The sequence below is a fragment of the Cetorhinus maximus genome, chromosome 17, assembly GCF_964194155.1.
Source record: "Cetorhinus maximus chromosome 17, sCetMax3.hap1.1, whole genome shotgun sequence".
NCBI classification, from domain to species: domain Eukaryota; kingdom Metazoa; phylum Chordata; class Chondrichthyes; order Lamniformes; family Cetorhinidae; genus Cetorhinus; species Cetorhinus maximus.
Window position 1 is genome coordinate 13,771,197 of NC_135895.1, and position 21,538 is coordinate 13,792,734.

General features: G+C 41.1%; 1 protein-coding gene across 1 annotated transcript in view; it reads right to left on the reverse strand.

The window, feature by feature from the left end:
* Positions 1-21,538, reverse strand: part of selenof (selenoprotein F) — a 55,351-nt gene that overhangs the window by 1,564 nt on the left and 32,249 nt on the right. The window contains exons 3-4 of the mRNA XM_078560741.1: positions 20,685-20,748; positions 14,237-14,286 (exon numbers count right to left, since the gene is read on the reverse strand). Of these exons, the coding sequence (XP_078416867.1) occupies positions 14,237-14,286; positions 20,685-20,748 (114 nt within the window). The remainder of the gene's footprint in view (positions 1-14,236; positions 14,287-20,684; positions 20,749-21,538) is intronic.

The window sequence follows — 21,538 nt, forward strand, 5'->3', positions numbered from 1 at the left end:
CACAGGGTGGAATGAACTTAAAAAAAAAGTATAAGAGAGCAGCCAATTAACTCTGACCTTAAACAAAATGTGTGCAAAAGGCTGTTAAATTTATATCAATGCTACCGAGTTTCAGAAAACCTTAATGCTGTACTAAGTTTGAAATAGAGTAGAAAGATTCCAAACAGCTTAAAATAAAAATCCAGAACAACAATAGGGGAGTCACCGTGGATAGAACCTCAATAATTTTCCACCTCTGAACCTCTCACTATTTTGAAAATCACATTGCCAAAGTTATAAAACTGGTTTAGGGCCCACTGTTCAACTGGTCAGGGAGATAATCAAATTCCCACATTTTTAGAATAAACTTCCCTTAACAAAATTACATATATACTAAACATTTTAATGCCATAAACACATTACATTGTCTTCAATACACAACACGCATAACAAAAAAATTGAAAATTTGAGAGTCATTGAGTAATTTGTGGAGGTCCTAGATAGTTTATACCAATGCAAGTTGTGTATTTTGGTCAGGGACAAAGGCACTAAAGGATGGTAATGGGTGGTCCCAGGGATTTCCATGTTCGGTTTGAGGTGCCAAATCCTTTCATCTCTTGAGAATGTGATGCGTCAAGGTACTTTTACATTGGCAGTACTTTCGATCTTAAAACTAGTCACTGTGCATCAGTTTCCTGCCATTATGCTGTTCTGTTGCAGGCTTTTACATAGCAGAAGATTTTCGTTTTCCAAAAAAAATGCGTCCATTTGGTCTACAGGAGAGTGGAGGTACTGCAATCAGGAGTCTCTGAGCAAATACTGAGTGATAAAATACATCTTGTGTGCCTGCATCGTAACAGAGCACACTAATGTGATGAACTAGTTCAATGAGTTTAGACGATGATGGTGGGAAGTTAGAATCCTGGCACGAGACCCAGAGTCTAAAATTAGTCGTCACCTTTACTGCCTAAAATGAGAGCCTGTAAGTCTTATTTAGGATTCCATTTTACACCATAGTTTTAAAAAGTATTTTCTAAACATATAAATAATAAAAATGGTAGTTAAAGAGAGGGTGGGACTAATTAGGGTCTAAAAAAAGATCTTTTTTGTGCAGCCAAAGGGCATGGTTGATGTACACTGTCTTCACCAGAGAAGAGAATTCTGCTCATCTATCAGTATAGGATGAGGTAGTAGCAATATTGGATAAGATAAACTTAAAAGGTTGACAGTATTCAAAGTAGTAAAGCCCCACTGACCAGGTGAGGAAAGCATGGATGGAAATTGCAAATGTTTTAGCTACACTCTTCAAATCCTTCTTAGATATGGGGTAGGTGCCAGAGGACTGGAGGATTACAAATGTTACACGCTTCTTCAAAAAAGGGGAGAGAGATAACCCTACACCATTTACAACTCTGCAGAAACTGAAGCAGTCCATGCCCAAATGCAGCAAGACCTAGACAATGTCCAGGCTTGGGCTGACAAGTGGCAAGTCATATTTGTGCCACACAAGTGCCAGGCAATGATCATCTCCAACAAGCGAGAACCTAACCATTGCCCCATGGCATTCAATGGCATTACCATTGCAGAATAGCCCACTACCAACGTCCTTGGGGTTACCATTAACTAGAAATTGAACTGGACTAGCCATATAAATACTGTGACTACAAGAGCAGGTCAGAGGCTAGGAATGCAACAGCGAGTAACTGACCTCCTGACCCCCCAGAGCCTGTCCACCATCTACAAGGCACAAGTCAGGAGTGTGATAGAATACTCGACATTTACTTGGATAAGTGCAGCTCCAACAACACTCATGAAACTCAATACCATCCAGGGCAAAGCAACCCACTTAATTGGCAGCCCATCCACCACCTTAAACATTAAGTTCCTCCACCACCGATGCACAGTGGCAGCAGTGTGTACCATCTACTTGATGCACTGCAGGAACTCACCAAGACTCCTCAGACAGCACCTTCCAAATCCACGACCGCCACCATCTAGAAGGACAAGGGCAGCAGATACATGGGAACACCACCACCTGGAATTTCCCTCCAAGCCACTTACCACCCTGACTTGGAAATATATCACCATTCCTTCATTGTCATTGGGTTAAAATCCTGGAACTCCCGCCCTAACAGCACTGTAGGTTTATCTACACCACATGGACTGCAGCGGTTTGAGAAGGCATCTCCCCACCACCTTCTCAAGGGCAATTAGGGATGGGCAATAAATGCTGGCTTAACCAGTGACACCCATGCCCCATGAACGCATATAACAAAAATATACAGGCCAGCCAGCCTAACACCAGTGTGGAGAAACCTTGAGACATAATTATCCGGGACAAAAATCAGTCGGCATTTGGAAAGAAATAAAAATAGAACATTCTGGAAAAACTCAGCCCATCTGGCAGCACTGGAGAGAGAAATAGAGTTAATGTTTCGAGTCCAATATGACTCTTCTTCGGAACTGAAGAGAGGTAGGGATATGATGAGTTTTATGCTGTTGAAAAAGTGGGAGGTGGAGCAAAAGAGAAGGTTAGGGATAGGTTGGGGGGGTGGGGGGGGGGGAGAGAGCGGGAATTAAATGACAAAAATGTCATGGGACAAAAGGCAAAGGGAGTGGTAATGATAGTATTTAAGACACTAAGCATTGGTGTTAATAGCAGAATGAAGGTCAGCGCAGTCTTAAGTCAAAAACATGAGAACAAGATACAGACTGGCAATTTCGAGGTGGGGGTGCCGGGCCATCAAAATAGAGGAGAGAGTTCATGGCTTGAAATTGTTGAATTCAATGTTCAGTCCGGAAGGCTGTAAAGCACCTAATCAGAAGATGAGGTGCTGTTCCTTCAGCTTGCATTGGGCTTCACTGGAACACTGTAGCAGGCCGAGGACCAAGATGTGAACATGAGAGCAAGATGGTAAATTGAAATGGCAAGCGACCAGGTGGTCAGATTCATGCTTGCGGACTGAGCGAAAGTATTCTGCAAAGCAGTCACCCATTCTGCGTTTGGTCTTCCCAGTGTAGGAGACCACCTTGTGAGCAGTGAATACAGTAGACTAAATTGAAAGTAGTTCAAGTAAATTGCTGCTTCACCTGGAATTTATTCCTCTGGCACTTGGAAAATATGTGCTAATAAACGAAAGTCAGTTTGGATTTGTTGAAGGCATTATGTGTTTAATTTGATTGAATTCTTTGATAAAGTAACGGAGAGGGTTGATGTTAGAAGTGTGATTGATTCACGTATCTTTATTTCTTTACCAGCCCCCTTACCACTCCATTTGGTCTTACACCATGAAACCTTTTGTCATTTAATCTCTCCTGCCTTCCACCAAATCACAGGCCTTACCTTTTGTTCCTCTTCTCACCCTTCCCCCTTTCACTTTGCTCAGTCAGAAAAGTCACAGCCCTGAAACATTAACTCTGTGTTTCTCTCTTCACAAATGCTTTTTGACCTGAGTATTTCTAGCCTTTTCTATTTTTAATTTCAGATTTCCAGCATCCACAGTACTTTGCTTTTGTAATACCAACTCATGTTCTGTTCACTACTGCACAAATGCTGTAATTATATCAAATAAAAGCCACCATTGTTACTAATATGGTGTCAGTTTCGAACAATTGGAAAGATGCCTAAAGGGCTACAAAGGGAACCAGATGACTCAGATTTAAGGTGATTTGGCAAAAGAACTAGAGGCAATATAAGAAAAAAAAATAAGCTGAGAGTTGTGATCTGGAATGCACTGCCTGAAAAGGTGGTTCAATAGTAATTTTCACAAAGGAATTGGATAATTACTTGAAGGTAAAAACTTTACCGAAGTATGGGGAAAGAGCAGGGGAGTGGGATTAATTTGATAGTTCTTTCAAAGAGCAGACAGGCATGATGGGCTGAATGGCCTACTTCGGTTAGAATTATGGAATGATACCAATGAGAATACGGTCATTCAACTACTTGTGCATGTGAGAACTATCCAATTAGTCCCACCTCATGCTCTTTCCCCTGGCCTCGCAATCTTTTTTTCTCTTTTCAATGTCACCAATTTCTGTGCAGCTAACAGCACTGCAGTAATGTGAAGATAACACAGAATTGATTATTAAAAAAATTTTTTTTCGCTGGTGCAAAGATTTACAATAGAATTGCTACAATGGCAGGGGAAGTTTAAGTGTGTGCTGTTGATATACAGTATTATGCTTAGTTATTTATGAGATTTTAATTTTCCCCAAATTATGCTGAATGCACTTCAGTGATTGATGATTGTAATGAGGGTCAACGACACTAGGTATATGCTTTGTGCAATCAACTAGCCTGCCACTTCCACCAGCAATGCCATGGGGTTTCATTTTGGATTTTGGTGGCATCTGGGTAGAAAGAGCTCATCTGTCTACTGGAGTAGACCTCATTTTATGGCATGAGGGTCCAGCAATTTTACTAAGATGTTGGTGTTCTTGTAATTTTATGCCTTTTGATGAAAAAAAAACAATTACTTTGCATTGGCACAAAAATTAAACAAATGCAATTTATGTAATTTAAATATTTTGCTCAAAATGTAAAAAGTTTACAAAGCTTGTAACCAAGACAGAGAGCTATACATAAAACACCCCATACAATGGTCGTTTCTATCTATCTATATACCTGGAGTAGGTATAGGACATGCTTATATTCCAGCTGGACTCAAGAACTCAGCGGCCACTCAAGGTCCAATCTGATTCCCAAACAGTAGAGGATTCAGGAGTGAACCCAAAGTGAACAAGCTCTTCCTCCTCCTGATGCTGCCAACTATGCTTTATAAAAGTAAAGATATACTACAAAGAAGTTTGGCTGCCAGTCAGAAGGAGGAGCTCAATTTTCACACGCAGAGTGCATTAATTACTTTTCTTTCTGGCTCAAGAATAATTGCACTAGGTGAACCAGCATATAATGGTGGAGGTCCAGATTCTGGGAGATATTCTTCAGCAAGGAGAAGCAAAGGAAGGTGGTGAACATTTCTTCAATCAGAATTTCCTTGTTTCACAAGTATAAAAATTATAACAGGCATTATTACAGGCTCTAGTTTGGACTGAGATATTTACTTAATTGTGAAAGACAGTTTTGACATTACAATGTTCAAGTCAGAAATGTATAATTTTATACATTTGTATAATATTAATGTATAATGTGTATACTATTGTGCCTTTATTGAATGGTTTCTTCAGTGTCAACTGTGGCTAAGTGGTAGTACTATGCCAGAACCATGGGTTCAAGGCCAAGTCCAGAGAAGGGAGAAGATAATCCAGACTCTCATTCAGTGTAATACAGAGGGAGGTGCTGACATTTGGGCAAGCCATTAACTCAATGTCCTGCCTTCCTCTCAGGCCAGCACAAAAAAATTCCATTACCCACCTGAAGAGGAATGCTGCCCTGATGTCCTAGCCAATACTTATCCCTCAGCTAACACATCATTAATACAGATCATCTGGTCACTTCCATCTGTGCATATATTGGGGGTTGTGTTTCCCTATGTAACAATAGTGTGAAATACTTTTTCCAAGTGAAAAGCACTTTGGAACATCCCAAGTTGTATAAGGTGTTTTATAAATGCAAGTTTGTTCTTTCACTGGTCAAATTACAACTGAGACAGTTGAAATATGCAGCAAAATATCCAATTGCATATAAAAACTTAGGACTCACAGGCATAAATCCAAATCTAGAATGTTACTTCAGATGAGAATTTTAGATCTTTCATTAATTTTGGAACAAGGACAAGTTTAAGTGAAGCTTTGTAATCCAATTCAAAGCAGCTGTGTCATTTGGATTGACTTCAGCAACTCAATCTCCCTGCATGCTTCTATAAAATGACTGAATTAACTTAGCTGGTTATGGAAAAACTTTGTGACTGAGAGGAATAGCGTTCTTAGTTGATAATGGGAACATACTGGAAAGCCTGTGTATAATATATTAGACAATGAATGGGTTTATCACATACCTTAGGTATGCCAATTCAGATTATTTGGCACATAAAGTTTCAACTTAATTAGCTCATAGAAATTCAACTTTGCTGACTTGTAAGCAAATCATGACTAGTTCATCAAGAAATCCTACAACATGCCGACATACTTCTTATTCGATTAAGCATGAGGCAAAGCCTATGCAAATTGTCATGATATCGGTATCCACCCAAAACGCTACATAACGAAAGCTTTTCTGACTCCCCTTCAGAAGCATGCAAGAAGTTGGTGCTTACCACCCTAGCTTCTCATGAAATGCACAGATAAAGAACAAATACAGAAAACAGTTTTGTTGAGAGAAATGGTGGCAAAAAGAACATCTGGTACCAGAACATACAAGATCTGTACTTTTTGATCTGTAAACAAAGACCACCTTCAAAAGTAATCACCACGATCTGGGAATATATACTTATGGCAACAATCAATCCAGGAAGCAATGTAGAGGGGAGATTGACAAAGAGACTCAGCGGACAGCTCTACACCAAACTAAAATAAAACACATGGGCAGCAAGATGCACACTTGTTTTCTAGCTCGTTTCAGATCGAAATCCGCCCCAACTGGGAAATTTATGGAAAATAATTTCAAGCCCACAGGCACGTTTTGAACTCATGATTGGAACTATAAAAATTTCGAAAAGATAAGCTGCAGTTAGCAATACAGGGCCGGGCAACAAGGAGTTAATTCGGATATTTAGTGAAAACACAGTGACTCGTCAAAAGGGGTTGGGCATTGACTAACGCGATCAAGAAGTATGATTACCCAATACAATGGCACAAAGGACATATCATCAATACAATACACTCATGGAATTATTCAACCACCACAGACAATAGTACTGGAATAGAGTCACTCAAATCCTCATTAACTTTGGAACCAGTGTGCTGTTACTGTGCCGTTACTGTGCCACCTCAAACAGGAGAATTGCTCATACAATGAGAACTGATAATATTCGTCTGGATATAACTTCCATGGAAAACCCTGTACTGTTTCAACCAGCAGGAGCTGATGACATTTGTCTGGACTTTGCGTGGAATCAACTAAATGGACATTGAAACAATAGGAAATATATTTTGACACATCTGAGTTAAATTATTTCAAAAGAAGAGCAGATCTGAAGGTTTGGGGCTGCAGTCGGAAGGAAGGTTGAGTTTGGTCACCTTAACTCAGGCCTACAGTCAACACCGGACAGGCCAGCCGTGTTGGGGATTCTAAGCTTCAGCCAAATCGTAGTAATATTGGTCTGAGGGCTTTGTGAAGGTTTTAGGGCGAAAACCTGGTGTTTTTTGCCAGTACCGTGTAACTTGTTTCAGCCATAACTTGGTGATATTGGTCTGAAGGCTTTTTTTCTTAAGGTTTCAGGACAGGACGTGGTGTTTTGCCTGTGTTTTTGTAAGTTCTAACCGAGTCTTTGGTGGCTTTGTGGTGACTGTGTCTAGTACTGGGAATAGGTTGTTTTAAATTTTGGGTTTTGCACTGTGGGGTTGTGGGTGAATCAATAAAGCAATTGTGAATTATCAGAATTGTGAATTATCGCTGGCCATTCTGTTCAAGCCATACACTTGTGAATCTGGTGTCAGGAACATGAGTGTGGGGAGGGTCTCTGAGGGAAAAGGGGACCCCCTACACTGGCTAGAGAAGGCTGTAATGCAAAGCTATTTGTCACTCCATGGAAATTAGATGTTGGGGTAGTCTTAGCTTTCATAAGTGACACCAGATTGACTACTGTCCCAAGTTTGAATTTTATCAAGTTTTTTTTGTTGATATTTTTCTTTATGCTTAACAAGACAAGAGGGGTTCATGCTGAAGAATGGAATCCTGATTATTTCAGGTACTCAGTGTAAGCATAAGGTCAGATATAGATGAGAGTAAAAGATCCGCTCTACTTCAGCCCCAATCTCTAGAGTACCCCAAAAGCACAATTTTCCAAAACAGTTATCTAGTGGCCTGAGAGAGAAATTGCCAGTTAAGGATAGTTGTGTTATATGCCCATGCCTACTGCAGATTGGAGAAAGACTACCCAAACAAGACCTTGATAGCCACTTAGTAATCTGATTGGATTTAAACCCAGGTCTGAGAAGAACAAGCCCAGTGGCTAACACACGGCACCCCCCAGTTTCTGCACTCAGTTACAGGAATGATATCTGCCCAAAATGTAGCAAATTAGCCCATTTAGGGCAGCTTACAATGTCCCAACTTCTTTGATATGCTAAAAAATACAAACCCAATACCACGTACAAGGGTTTCTTGCCACCAACTGCTTAATCCTCATGTAACGGGTTGTAGGAAGAGATCTGCCCATCAGGAGGAGGAGTCCTCTTCTAGGGTACAAGAGCCCTCCTTCCTACTACCACTGCCTCTTTGCCTTAAGGGTACCTCACAAATGTCTCTCAATCTCATACACTTGCTCAAGGAAATCTTTTAGTCGCATGGTTAGCAATTTTACAATCATAGAAATTTCCCTTTCATGCAGCCCTTCCATATCTGTGCTGGCTTCATATGGTAACCATTTATCCAATTTCATTCTCGGAGTTTTTTCTAATATCCTTGATTTCTTCAAGTAATTATCTAATTATCTCTCATCATCTTTGACTGCAGTAATGCAGTAGTAATTTTAAGCTTAAATTCTCTTGTTACTGATTTACTGGTTGTAATCTTCCACTATTTATAATACTTAATTTTTGTATCCATTTAGATTCTTCTTCAAGCTTCTTTGCTCCTATGAACAGCTCTAACTTTTGAAATCTCCCATGTCTATATTCTTTTAATATCACCTTGCAGTAAACTTATATCATCCCTTTTCTATGGCTCCAATATCCTTCCTATAAAGGAGTGCTTAAATTATATTTTGTTAAAATTCATCATCTAGCTGCTTTTTTAAAATAAAGAATCCCATTTGCCCTTTTCTTAGCTTTTCTCACATGTAAACTTGCTTTCAAGGAGCTTCAATCTCTGTTCCATTTTTGGACTTTATGGTTTCAGTTCCACTGCAGAGGAAGCAAATAGGGCAGCAGGAGACATTTAGACCAGTAAGGCAAGGGATAGGTATAAATAAAACAAGGACAGGAAACCAACAGAAAGATCAGATAAGGAAAGGAATGCTGTGAAGGATAAGATTAACCTACATAGAAATGCTTGGAGAATTTTTAGCCAGCTGACCGATCTTAAGTGTTGTGGCAACAGGAAGCTATCGCATTTATAGGGATTTGAGAAAAATGCAAAACTTCAGCGTGTTCAGGAAGTAACCAAGATAGGAACTGGGAATGGCAAGCAATGGCATCTCTGGGCAACAATGACGGAATTACAGTGTTAAGTTATTCCAGATCATGCCTAATTTAAATTATATTATGGTTGTTGTTGTCCAGATCATTAAACTGGCCATGGTCCAGAAAAAACCAATATCGTATATTAGCACTCAAGTTTATAACTTTAAGAGGCCTATTGTCAAAGTACCAAAGGAAGTGGTCAAACAAATAAATGCAATTGTGGCTTGCATTTATATAGAACCTTTAAAGTACAAATATGTTCAGTCAGCAGACAGGATAATTATATATCAAAGATTGGTAAGTATATGTTAAAAGAAATGTGAGTAAACAAATTATTGCGACAATCTAGAGAAAGCAAGTAAAAAGTTTACAAAGTACATTATGAAAAGGCTGAAGGAAAACAGTAGAAACAATACGGAGCCTGAAAAACAGTGGGGCAAAGATGGAACTAGAAATAAACCAGGTTATAAAAGTCAAATGTAACAGTAAGAAACACGTTCAGTATCATAGTAGCAGGAAAGTTTCTAAAAAAGATTTGAAGCCCCTTAAGCCTGCAAATAGATTTGAAACAGAAGATGAACAAAAAAATTCTAAACAAAATTATTAACTTATGGAAACATCCACTACAGAGGGCATTAGTAGCTTGCTATCAATCAGGAAAAGTGCTACAAATAAACTCAATGACTTTGATGGGCATATAAGGGCTTAAAGTGTTTAAGTATCCAGATATGGAAAAATTGCAGATCGCAAAATCATAATTGTGGATTTGGAAGGTCATTCAGTCCATCTTTCATTAATTCTTCTAGAAACTAAAGTCCCCAATCATTTCTTAAATAGTTCCAAGCTTTGCCTCCACCTGTCGATTTGGAAGTCTATTCCATGTACTAGGAGCAGACGACTCAGGAGCAGTGTAGGCCATTCGGCCCTTTGAGCCTTATTTATGTATAATATAATTAAAGTATTATTCATTTGCCATGCAGTTTATCAATATCAGCCTTATGCCCCACATTACCTCTAATTTTTTCAAGGGATGTAGGCATTGCTGGCAAGGCCAGTATTTGTTGCTCAACCCTAATCGCGTTTTGAGGTGGTAATGGTGAGCTGCCTTGTTTTTTATATATATACATATATATATATATGCATTTACGGGGTGTGGGCTTTGCTGGCTAGGCCAACATTTATTGCCCATCCCTAATTGCACTTAAGGTGGTGGTGGTGAGCTGCCTTCTTCAACTGCTGCAGTCCACATGGTGTAGGTACACCTACAGTTCCGGTAGGGAGGGTGTTCCAGGATTTTGACCCAGCAGCAGTGAAGGAATGGCGATATATTTTCAAGTCAGGATGGTGAGTGGCTTGGAGGGGAAGTTCCAGATGGTTGTGTTCCCCCATGTGTCTGCTGCCCTTGTCTTTCTAGTTGGTAGTGGTCATGGGTTTGGAAGGTGCTGCCTAAGGAGCCTTGGTGAATTACTGCAGTGCATCTTGCAGATGGTACATAGTGCTGCCACTGTTTGTTGGTGGTGGAGAGTGAATATTTGTGGAAGGGGTGCCAGTCAAGCTGGCTTTGTCCTGGATGGTGTCAGGCTTCTTGAGTGTTGTTGGAGCTGCACTTATCCAGGCAAGTGGGGAGTATTCCATCACACTGACTTGTGCATGGTGGACAGGCTTTGGGGAGTCAGGAGGTGAGTTACCTGCTGCAGGATTCCTAGCCTCTGACCTGCTCTTGTAGCCACAGTATTTATATGGGTGGTCCAATTCAGTTTCTGGTCAATGGTAACCTCCAGGATGTTGATAGTGGGGGATTCAGCAACGGCAATGCCATTGAATGTCAAGGGGTGATGGTTAGATTCTCTCTTGTTGTAGATGGTCATTTCTGGCACTTGTGTGGCACAAATGTTACTTGCCACTTGTCAGCCCAAGCCTTGATATTGTCCAGGTCTTGCTGCATTTGGACATGGACTGCTTCAGTATCTGAGGAGTTGCAAATGGTACTGGACAGTGAGCAGCCATCAGTGATTAACCCTACTTCTGATCTTATGATGGAAGGAACATCATTGATGAAGCAGCTGAGGATGGTTGGGCCTCAGACACTGCCCTGAAGAACTCTTGCAGCGATGTCCTGGAACTGAGATGATTGGCCTCCAACAACCACAACCATCTTCCTTTGTGCTAGGTATGACTCCAACCAGTGTAGAGTATTCCCCCGATTCCCACTGACTCCAGTTTTGCTAGGGCTCTTTGATGCCACACTCAGTCAAATGCTGCCTTGATGTTAAGGGCAGACACCCTCACCTCACCTCTGGAGTTCGGCTCTTTGTTCCATTTTTGAACCAAGGCTGAAATGAGGTCAGAAGCTGAGTGACCCTGGTGGAACCTAACTGACCGTCAGTGAGCAGGTTGTTGCTAAGCAAGTGCCCCTTGATGACCCCTTCCGTTACTTTAGTGATGATGGAGGGTAGACTGATGGGGCGGTAATTGGCCGGGTTGGATTTGTCCTGCTTTTTGTGTACATTTTCCACATTGCCAGTGTTGTAGCTGTACTGGAACAGCTTGGCTGGCGTGTGGCAATTTCTGGAGCACAAGTCTTCAGTACTATTGTTGGAATATTGTCAGGGCCCATAGCCTTTGCACTATCCAGTGCCTTCAGCCGTTTTATATCACATGGAGTGAATCGAATTGGTTGAAGACTAGCGTCTGTGATGCTGAGGACCTCCAGAGAAGGCCAAAATGGATCATCCACTTGGCACTTCTGGCTGAAGATCGTTGCAAATGCTTCAGCCTTATCTTTTGCACTGGTGTGCTGGGCTCCCCCATCATTGTGGAGCCTCCTCCTCTAGTGAGTTGTTTAATTGCCCACCACCTTTCATGACTGAATGTGGCAGGACTGCAGAGCTTAGATCTGATCCATTGGTTATGGAATCGCTTAGCTCTGTATATCACCTGCTGCTTATGCTGTTTGGTACACAAGTGGTCCTGTGTTATAGCTTCACCAGGTTGACACCTCATTTTAGGCATGCCTGGTGCTGCTCCTGGCACACCCTCCTGCACTCTTCACTGAACCAGAGTTGATCCCCTGGCTTGATGGTAATGGTGGAGTGGGGGATATGCTGGGTCATGAAGTTACAGATTATGGTTGAGTATAATTCTGCTGCTGCTGATAGCCCACAGTACCTCATGGATGCTCAGTCTTCAGTTGCTAGATCTGTTTGAAATCTAAGATGTTTAGCATGTGGTAGTGGCACACAACATGATGGAGGGTATCCTATATGTGAAGACGGGACTTCACCTCCATAAAGGACTGCGCGGTGGTCACTCCTACCGATACTGTCATGGACAGATACATCTGGGGCAAGGAGGTTGGTGAGGATGGGGTCAAGTATGTTTTTCTCTCTTGTTGGTTCCCCCACCACCTGCTGCAGACCCAGACCGCTATATAATTTAGGACTTGGCCAGCTCAGTCTGTGATGGTGCTTCCGAGCCACTCTTGGTGATGGGCATTGAAGTCGCTCACACAAAGTACATTTTGCACCCTCGCCATCCTTAGTGCTTCCTCTCCAAGTAGCGTTCAACATGGAGGATTACTGATTTATCAGCTGGGGGGGGGGGGGGGGGTATGTGGTAATCAGCAGGAGGTTTCTTTGCCCATGTTTGACTTGATGCTGAGAGACTTCATGGGTCCAGAGTTGATGTTGAGGACTCCCAGGGTAACTCCCTCCTGACTGTATACCATTGTGCCGCCACCTCTGCTGGGTCTGGTGATTGTGGTGTCTGGGAAATGATCTGTAAGGTAGGACTCCGTGAGGATGACAATGTCGGGCTGTTACTTGACTAGTCTGTGAGACAGGTCTCCCAATTTTGGCACAAGCCCCCAGATGTTAGTAAGGACTTTGCAGGGTCGACAAGGCTGGGCTTGCCATTGTCGTTTCCTGGGTCGATGCTGGGTGTTCCGGTTTCATTCTTTTTACTGACTTTTTAACGGTTTGATACAACTGAGTGGCTTGCTGGGACATTTCAGAGGACATTTAAGAGTCAACCATATTACTGGAGTCACATGTAGGCCAGACCAGGTGATTTTCTTCGCTTAGTGAACCATGGCAATAGTTTTATGGTCATCATTAAACCTTCAATTTCAGATTTTTATTGAATTCAATATCTGCCATTTTGGGATTTTAACTCGGATGCAGAGCATTACCCTGGGTCTCTGGATTACCAGCCCAGTGACAATACAACTATGGTACCACCTCCCCGTTAATGGCGAGCCACCTTCTTGAACCATTGCAGTCCATCTGGTGCAGGTACACCCACAGTGCTATTAGGAAGGAAGTTCCAGGATTTTGATCCAGCAACAGTGAAGTAACGACAATATAGTTCCAGGTCAAGATAGTGACTGCACTCGATAGTGCATAAGTCAGTATCTCATTGCCCTAATATCACAATTTAATTGGGTCATATTTCAAAGTTCTTGACCTTCTCAATACTCTGTAGAGAAGCGGAAATTGTAGAGCTGTCTTTTGTGCATACTCTTATTGGACTTCCTGACATGTAGAAAATTAAATATTTATTTTGTACAGGCGTTTATTCATGACTTTCTCCAAAAACTTAAATTTAGAACTATCACGGAGAAGTGAAAAATTAGCAACAGAGGCAAGCAATTCATTGTAAGGAATCAAAACACCGGAACAGTAATGATACAGTGTTATCAAATTGAAGAAGAATTCAGAATGACATTCAATTCCCCTCTTTGTTGATCAGATTTACCCAGACCAATCCCCATTTGCTAATTAGTATTAACCAAGAAGTTAATACAAGTCCTGTGAAAATTAACAGGAGCCACACTCTGGCCTGAACTTAAAGATGAATGGGCATTCATCCGACTTTGATTAAGGACTGGCAGAAACCAGAATGATTTGAATACTAAATATCTTAACAGAACATTCTGTCGTGGCACCCTATGACAATTATAGTAAGCTTAAAAGAAACACAGTCATATCTACACAATTTTCAATTAAAAAAATGTTACCTTGATCTGCAAACCCTTGAACATCTTGGGCTTATCACTTCTGACAAAAGCTGGAAAAGAATTTTTTTTTTTAAAAAGTCAGTATAGTGTTCAGAAAACTTTGTCTACAAAAGGCTTTTTCCTAAAAATCTGAGTTAGTTTACCATATTACACAAAATCAAACGTTTAATCATTTTATTGAAGTTAGTAACATATTGTTCCATGTAATTTATTGCTTCCCAATAGCATACAGCAGCAGCTGCTCAATACAATTCATTCCACATCAAGCATTTTAGGCCGTTTTCTTCCTCTACTGCACAAAATTCAGTATAGTATAGCAATATAATTCAAGTATGGCAACCAAATTAATGCGTGGATGGTTTAAGTCGCTTGTAGAATGCAAAGTACTGAACTTAACATGGGTACTCACAAATCATATGCATCAAATTTAGAAACATTCGTCATTTTAATTGGTACTTTCATTCAAAGGCATAATACTCCTGGCACTGCACTGGTAAGCAGCATCTCCAGTCATAACAAAAAAGGCCTGTTTTGAGGAAGTAACGTTCTAAGTGTGGATGGGGTTATGCCAATTTTTTAATTCATTCATGGGGCTATGGGCATCACTGGCTAGGCCAGCATTTATTGCCCATCCTTAATTGCCCTCAAGAATGTGGTGGTGAGCTGCCTTCTTGAACCCCTGCAGTCCACGTGGTGTAGGTACACTCACAGTGCTGTTGGGGGAGGGTGGGGAGTTCCAGGATTTTGACCCAGCAACAGTGAAGGAACGGCAATATATTTCCAAGTCAGGACGATGGGTGGCTTGGAGAGGAACTTCCAGTTGGTGGTGTTCCCATGTGTCTGCTGCCCTTGTCCTTCTAGATGGTAGTGGTCGTGGGTTTGGAAGATGCTGCCTAAGGAACCTTGGTGAGTTTCTGCAGTGCATCTTGCAGATGGTACACACTGTTGCCACTGTTCATTGGTGGTGGAGGCAGTGAATGTTTGTGAAAGAGGTGCCAATCAAGTGGGCTGCTTTGTCCTGCATAGTGTCAAGCTTCTTGAGTGTTGTTGGAGCTGCATTCATCCAGGCAAGTGGAGAGTATTCCATCACACTTGTATCTTGTAGATGGTGGACAGGCTTTGGGGAGTCAGGAGGGGAGTTACTCACTGCAGGATTCCTAGTTTCTGGCCTGCTCTTGCAGCCACAATATTTATATGGCTGCTCCAGTTCAGTTTTTGGTCAATGGTAACCCCCAGGATAGTGGGGGATTCAGCGATGGTAATGCCAGTGAATGTCAAGGGGCGATGGTTAGATTCTCTCATGTTGGAGATGGTCATTGCCTGGCACTTGTGTAGCACGAATGTTACTTGCCACTTGTCAGCCCAAGCCTGAATAGTGTCCAGGTCTTGCTACATTTGGACACGGACTGCTTCAGTACCTGAGGAGTCACGAATGGTACTAAACATCATGCAATCATCAGCGAACAACCCACTTCTGGCCTTATGGTGGAAGGTCATTGATGAAGCAGCTGAAGATGGTTGGGCCTATTTAAGTTACGAGTACATATTGGCCCATCAATGGCATTTAAACTCAACTAAGATCCAATTGTTGGACCTGTTGCAAGTTCAGCTGTTTACCTTTATAGTTTGGAAGCAAGACTAAATTACAGGGCTTCTTATGGGAGATGTTCCTGTATTAAAGGTAGGGTAGTAAAAAGGCATGAGGCTAATCTGCCATTACAATGAACTGAGTTATGATCTTCCAGGATGGATCAAATGGCCTTCCTGATCCACAGCTATTTTGTGATATACAATGCAAGATAAAGTGTGGGTGTCTAAAGAAGGATACATTTAATTTGAAGCTCTTGTTTTGCAACGTCAATAATTTCAAGCCAGTATAACTTTATTAAAGGCATGTCTCTCATTACAAATTTATTGGAATTTTCTGAGAATGCCATAAAGACAAAAGGGATTGCTGACAGATGCAGCCTTTAGGCAAGGGATGTTCAAGCATTCTCATAAGATGGTTCATAACTGTTGGCTTCCCAGTCAATGAAAGGTAAACACCACTACTAAGTATTGACAAACTGATGGACCTAATTTCTTTGGAATCATCCCGCATATAAAAATTGGAAAGTTTCGACAGGACATGGGAATCAGTATCTGGTGCCGCAATATAAATTGGGGAGCTTGGGGAGGGAGAAAGATGTGGGGTAGAGGGAGGGAAGAAATATGACCATACTGGTTTTAACAGACCCATTTACTTGTATAATTCATTAAATTAAAAAAGGACTGAAATAGACCATAAATAATCTGCATTTCTGCAGGACATATTTTCAATCTTGAAGCAGAACTTTAGCAAATCGGTAACCTAAGATGATGAAGGTTGCACTAAAATGAGTGGACAATTAAATTCAAAATGCAACACAAACAGGCCTATGTATGAAAGCAGGACACAATAGGCTGTTCAGTCCTTTAAGCCTTTTCCACTTATTCAATAAGATCATAGTTGGTCTATATCTTAATTTACCTGCCTTGATTCCATATTCTTTAATACAAAACAAAAATCTGTCAATACTGATTTGAAATTAATAAGCAAGTTAGTATCTATTGCTTCATGTAGGCGAGAGTTCCAAACATGTGCCACTGCAATTTTTTCAAAAGCACATAATTGTACTAAATGTTGCAATTTCTTTAACATTTTATTACTGAGAAATGGAATTTGCCATCCACAAACAAGTTAATAGAATCATTGTCGATCAACTGGGATACTGGAGAATTGTGTGAAAATTGGTTGCCCAGAGAAGGTTTTGTCAGTTCCAAAACAGCTCCATAATGAGATGTGTGGCAGAGCATGCAATGATGGTATTGTGTGCAAATGATTCCCCACTTCAAATGATGTGGAAACAGGGATGTCCATTGGGGTCTGCTCTACTCACAACTCTTACGTAACTGTACTGCAAGAGGGACTTTCAGGTAGGAGTTGGGTTACAATGTGGAAATTGTTTAATCAATTGAGACTTTGTGCATCAACTAAAATCTCCAAACAAGTTCTACAAGACTGCTTATACGCTTATGACTGTGCCTTTGCGGCAGATTTGAAGAGGACTTTCAATGAATGATTGATAAGATTTGCAGTTTCGATTGGTATCGAAGGGCCTGCTAATAGTCTGAAGAGGATTTAAATAATGCATCAGCCATCTCCTGGAATGCCAAATTAGGCCACTGGTCACGACTGTCAAATCCAAACTCAAATGAACGTGGTGAGTTCGGTTATCTTGCAAGTGTACTATCTGATGACGCAAGAATCGATAAGGAAGTGATGGCTTGCAGATAGCATTTGTGGCTTTTGGTTAACTGTCGATGCATGTTTGGAATCAGCAGGCTATCAGGATTTCCATTAAACTGAAGGTCTATAAGGCAGATTTGCTCCTTGATCAATCTCCTGTATGAATGGAAAACATGAACACCGTATAGAAGATACCCTTAACAACTGAAAGGCTTCACTTTTGCACCTTATACCACATTTGGTGACAAGACAGGGTCACTAACATCAAGTAGGGGAAGCAGACTAATAGCAGGGCCCTTAGATAATAATCGAAACTGCAAATCGTATCAATCATTCACTGAAAGTCCTCTTCAAATCTGCCGCAAAGGCACAGTCATAAGTGTATAAGCAGTCTTGTAGAACTTATTTGGAGATTTTAGTTGATGCACAAAGTCTCAATTGATTAAACAATTTCCACATTATATCCCAACTCCTAACTGAAAGTCCCTCTTGCAGTACAGTTACGTGAGTGTAACAAGAAATCTGCTGGCAGCTTCAGCATTGAGGTTATAATAATCTTTGGCTGGAAGTGTTAGGATGGAAGAAGGAATAATTTACCATGCGGTTGCATGGGAAGGTGTCGTGGGAGGGGGCTGAGGTGTCAGGGGTGATGGAGGAGCGGACCAGGGTGTCCTGGAGGGAACCAAACGCAGACTGGGTGACCGCTTTGAGGAAGCATGACGCAGACCTCCCTGTCACTTGCCATTTTAACATAGCACCCTGCTCTCATGCCCACGTGTCCCTCCTTGGCTTGCTGCAATGTTCCAGTGAAGCTAAACGCAAACTGGAGGAACAGCACCTCATCTTTCGACTAGGCACTTTACAGCCTTCCGGACTTAATATTGAGTTCAACAACTTCAGATCATGAACTCTTTCCTCCAACCCCACCCCCTTTCTGATCCCCCTTTTTCCAATAATTTATAATTTAAAAAAAATATATTTTTCTTTTCCCACCTATTTTTAAATTTATTTCAATCAATTGTTTTATCTCCACCTTTTAGCCCATTTCGATCCCTTCCCCCCACCACACCCCCACTAGGGCCATCTGCCACTAGCTTGTCCTGCTTTCTACCCTTAATGTCCCCATTAGCACATTCCTTAGATAATATCACCACCATCAACATCCCTTTGTCCTTTTGTCTATGACATCTTTGGCAATCTCTTCTTTGTCTCCACCTATCACTGGCCCTCTATCCAGCTCTACCTGTCCCACCCCCCTCTACCAGCTTATATTTCACCACATTTCTCTATTTCCTTAGTGCTGATGAGGAGTCATTCAGACTCGAAACGTCAACTGTATTCCTCTCCACAGTTGCTGTCAGACCTGAGTTTTTCCAGGTATTTTTGTTTTTGTTTCAGATTTCCAGCATCCGCAGTATTTTGCTTTTATCTGCGGTTTTCTTTGTTTGACCTTCAGATAGCGTCATTTTCTTACAGTATAAACAAGTCAGGCATTTGGTCCAAATAAGATGAAATGAGTTTAGTTTAGCCCAGGCATATTTGCGCCAGACCTCAAACACAGAAACAGCTAAGAAAAAGCTTTTCCTTCTGTGTCCTATGTCTCTCATATTCCAATTTATATCCATGCTTCCTCATTTCAGATTCCTTCACCAATGGAAACGATCTGTGTTTAGCTGCTCTGCCCAACCCTGATCTTCTAAAATCATCTGCTTTTTCTTATCACCCAGCCTTTCCCCAAAGCATAATTACACATACATTACATATCTTGAAGGAAAACAAAATACACTATGTCACATTTGTTGACACCAAATCCCATCGCCCACTTTATTTACCCATTCTACCAATATACTTTTGCCACTTCCTTTGGTCCTCACATTTATTTTAGTCTAATCTGAAAGTTTGAATACAAGTCTTTTTAATCCTATATCAAAAGCATTGATGTACAGTGAACAGAAGTAGTCTCAGAACAGAATCCGGTAGGACACTGTTATTCACTTTCAACCATTCGGAAGCCACCCTTAACTTCTCCTGTACATCTCCCTTCTAGCCAGTTTTTAATTTACATTATGACACGCTGCTAATTCCTTGCTCTTTAATCTTCTCTAATAGTGGCCTGGGTGGTACTTTGTTAAAAGTTTACAAAGCCCATCTGTACACTGGTGCATTTCCTCCAACCACATTACAGGATCATAGGACCTGCCAGGTGAAACAAGCTCAAGGTTCACCTCGTTCATCTTCTACTTTCCTGACAGTTGCATGATGTAATGATAATGGAGTTGCTGCCTGATCGTGGCAAACACTTCTTTCAATTAGTGGACAACAGACCCAGAGATGACATGAGGAAAACTGCAATGGTGGAAAACATTTAAGAACATTCTAATGTGGCACATCTCTGTCCTCTTCAAACATCTACTTAATAGTCCAACTTTTCAAATGCATTTTCAGCCATCTTGCCAGAAATGGCAGGAATGGAAAGTGTTTGATTTTAGGACTTACATTTTGTCCATATCTTAACATTTTAAATTCTTTCAGGGGACATGAGCAAGGTCAGCATTTGTTACCCATCCCTAATTGTCCTTGAGGCTGAGGTGGTGGCGAGCTGCCTTTTTCAACCACTGCAGTCCATCTGGTCGGTACACCCAGTCCTGGCGGGAAGGGAGCTCCAGGATTTTACCCGAGTGACACTTCCAATACAGAGCGTTCCATTCTTTTCTAAAAACCTATGTTAGCCATTCTGATTCTTAATGTATCCATTAAATGCTATGAGGAAGAAAGTAAGGAACTTAGGGCCTATCATACCCTTAGTACATAGGAAAGTTAATTGCAGCCAGTAAATTACATTTGAATACAGTCACTGTGAGCTACAAGTGTGTTAGCTAATTTACACAAAGCAAGGTTCCAGAAATAGTAGCAAGAGGGGTAATCAGTTTTGATGGTGTTTATGGAGGGATGAATGTTGCCTTGGACACAGGGAGAACATGCCAGCCTAGACATCCACCCTAGAAAGGGGCATTGTAACCTTCCAACTCAACCACTGCACTAAGGTAGCATAAAATCAATTTCAAAAATTCCTAACAGCTTGTAATGAAAGATTTCTGCTCAAAGTTGAAATTTATACACATTAAAATTAAAATAACTGTTTCTCAAATGTATAAACGAGGTGTGGTTTTATTCACTTACCCTGGACTTGGGGGAACCTTCCCAATTTTCATCCACATACTTCGAGGACAGCTCCAGCATAAAGCTGATGGAAAGACAAAGCAGAAGGCATCAAAACACAAATAGATTGCACAAAAGCCACAGGACTCTGTTAATCACCAAGATAAACATAAAACTGTGTAAATATTTTAATCACTATATATTATCCACATAAAAGTTCATCCTCTAGGAATGAAATTACCATAGTATTACACCAGTAAACCATAAGCAGTACTTTATACCAGAAGTAAGGCTGGCTCCCTTGTCAAATGGTATTGTAGATTCTATCATTGGGATAATGGAGCCAGGCTTAGTAACACAATACAGAGAACTCTTCCAGCACTTTTTGTCTGACACTATACTTAGTGTGCCCATGGTCACCAACTAAGCAGTCCAGATGCATAAACTGGAGAGCTGTAAGTGGCCATTGAGCTCCTAAAACTGGATGAAATACTTGCAAGTATGATTGGCTTTTATAGAGACATGCTCTCTCTTTTAAAAAAAATAAGGGTGTTATTTCAATTCAAGCCAAGAAACTTCAACAACTGGTCAAAGACATAATCTGAACTATAGAACCTGACAGCCCAGCACAAAGCCTTTCTTTTATTAGCTTATGGCTAGTTCCTGCTGTCTGCTCTCATGTAAAGAAATGGAAAAACAAAATTTCACAATTTGTGATGGGAAGCAAGTGAGAAGGGGGGGCGGGGGATACATTTTTAAGCAAAATATGTTTTTCTGTTAATTGCTCAGATCTTTAGGATCAGAAATGTTCACTCTCTGGCCTGTGGGCTTTAACCAGCCCATGAGCCTCGACCATTTTATCCAAGGAGCCCAGG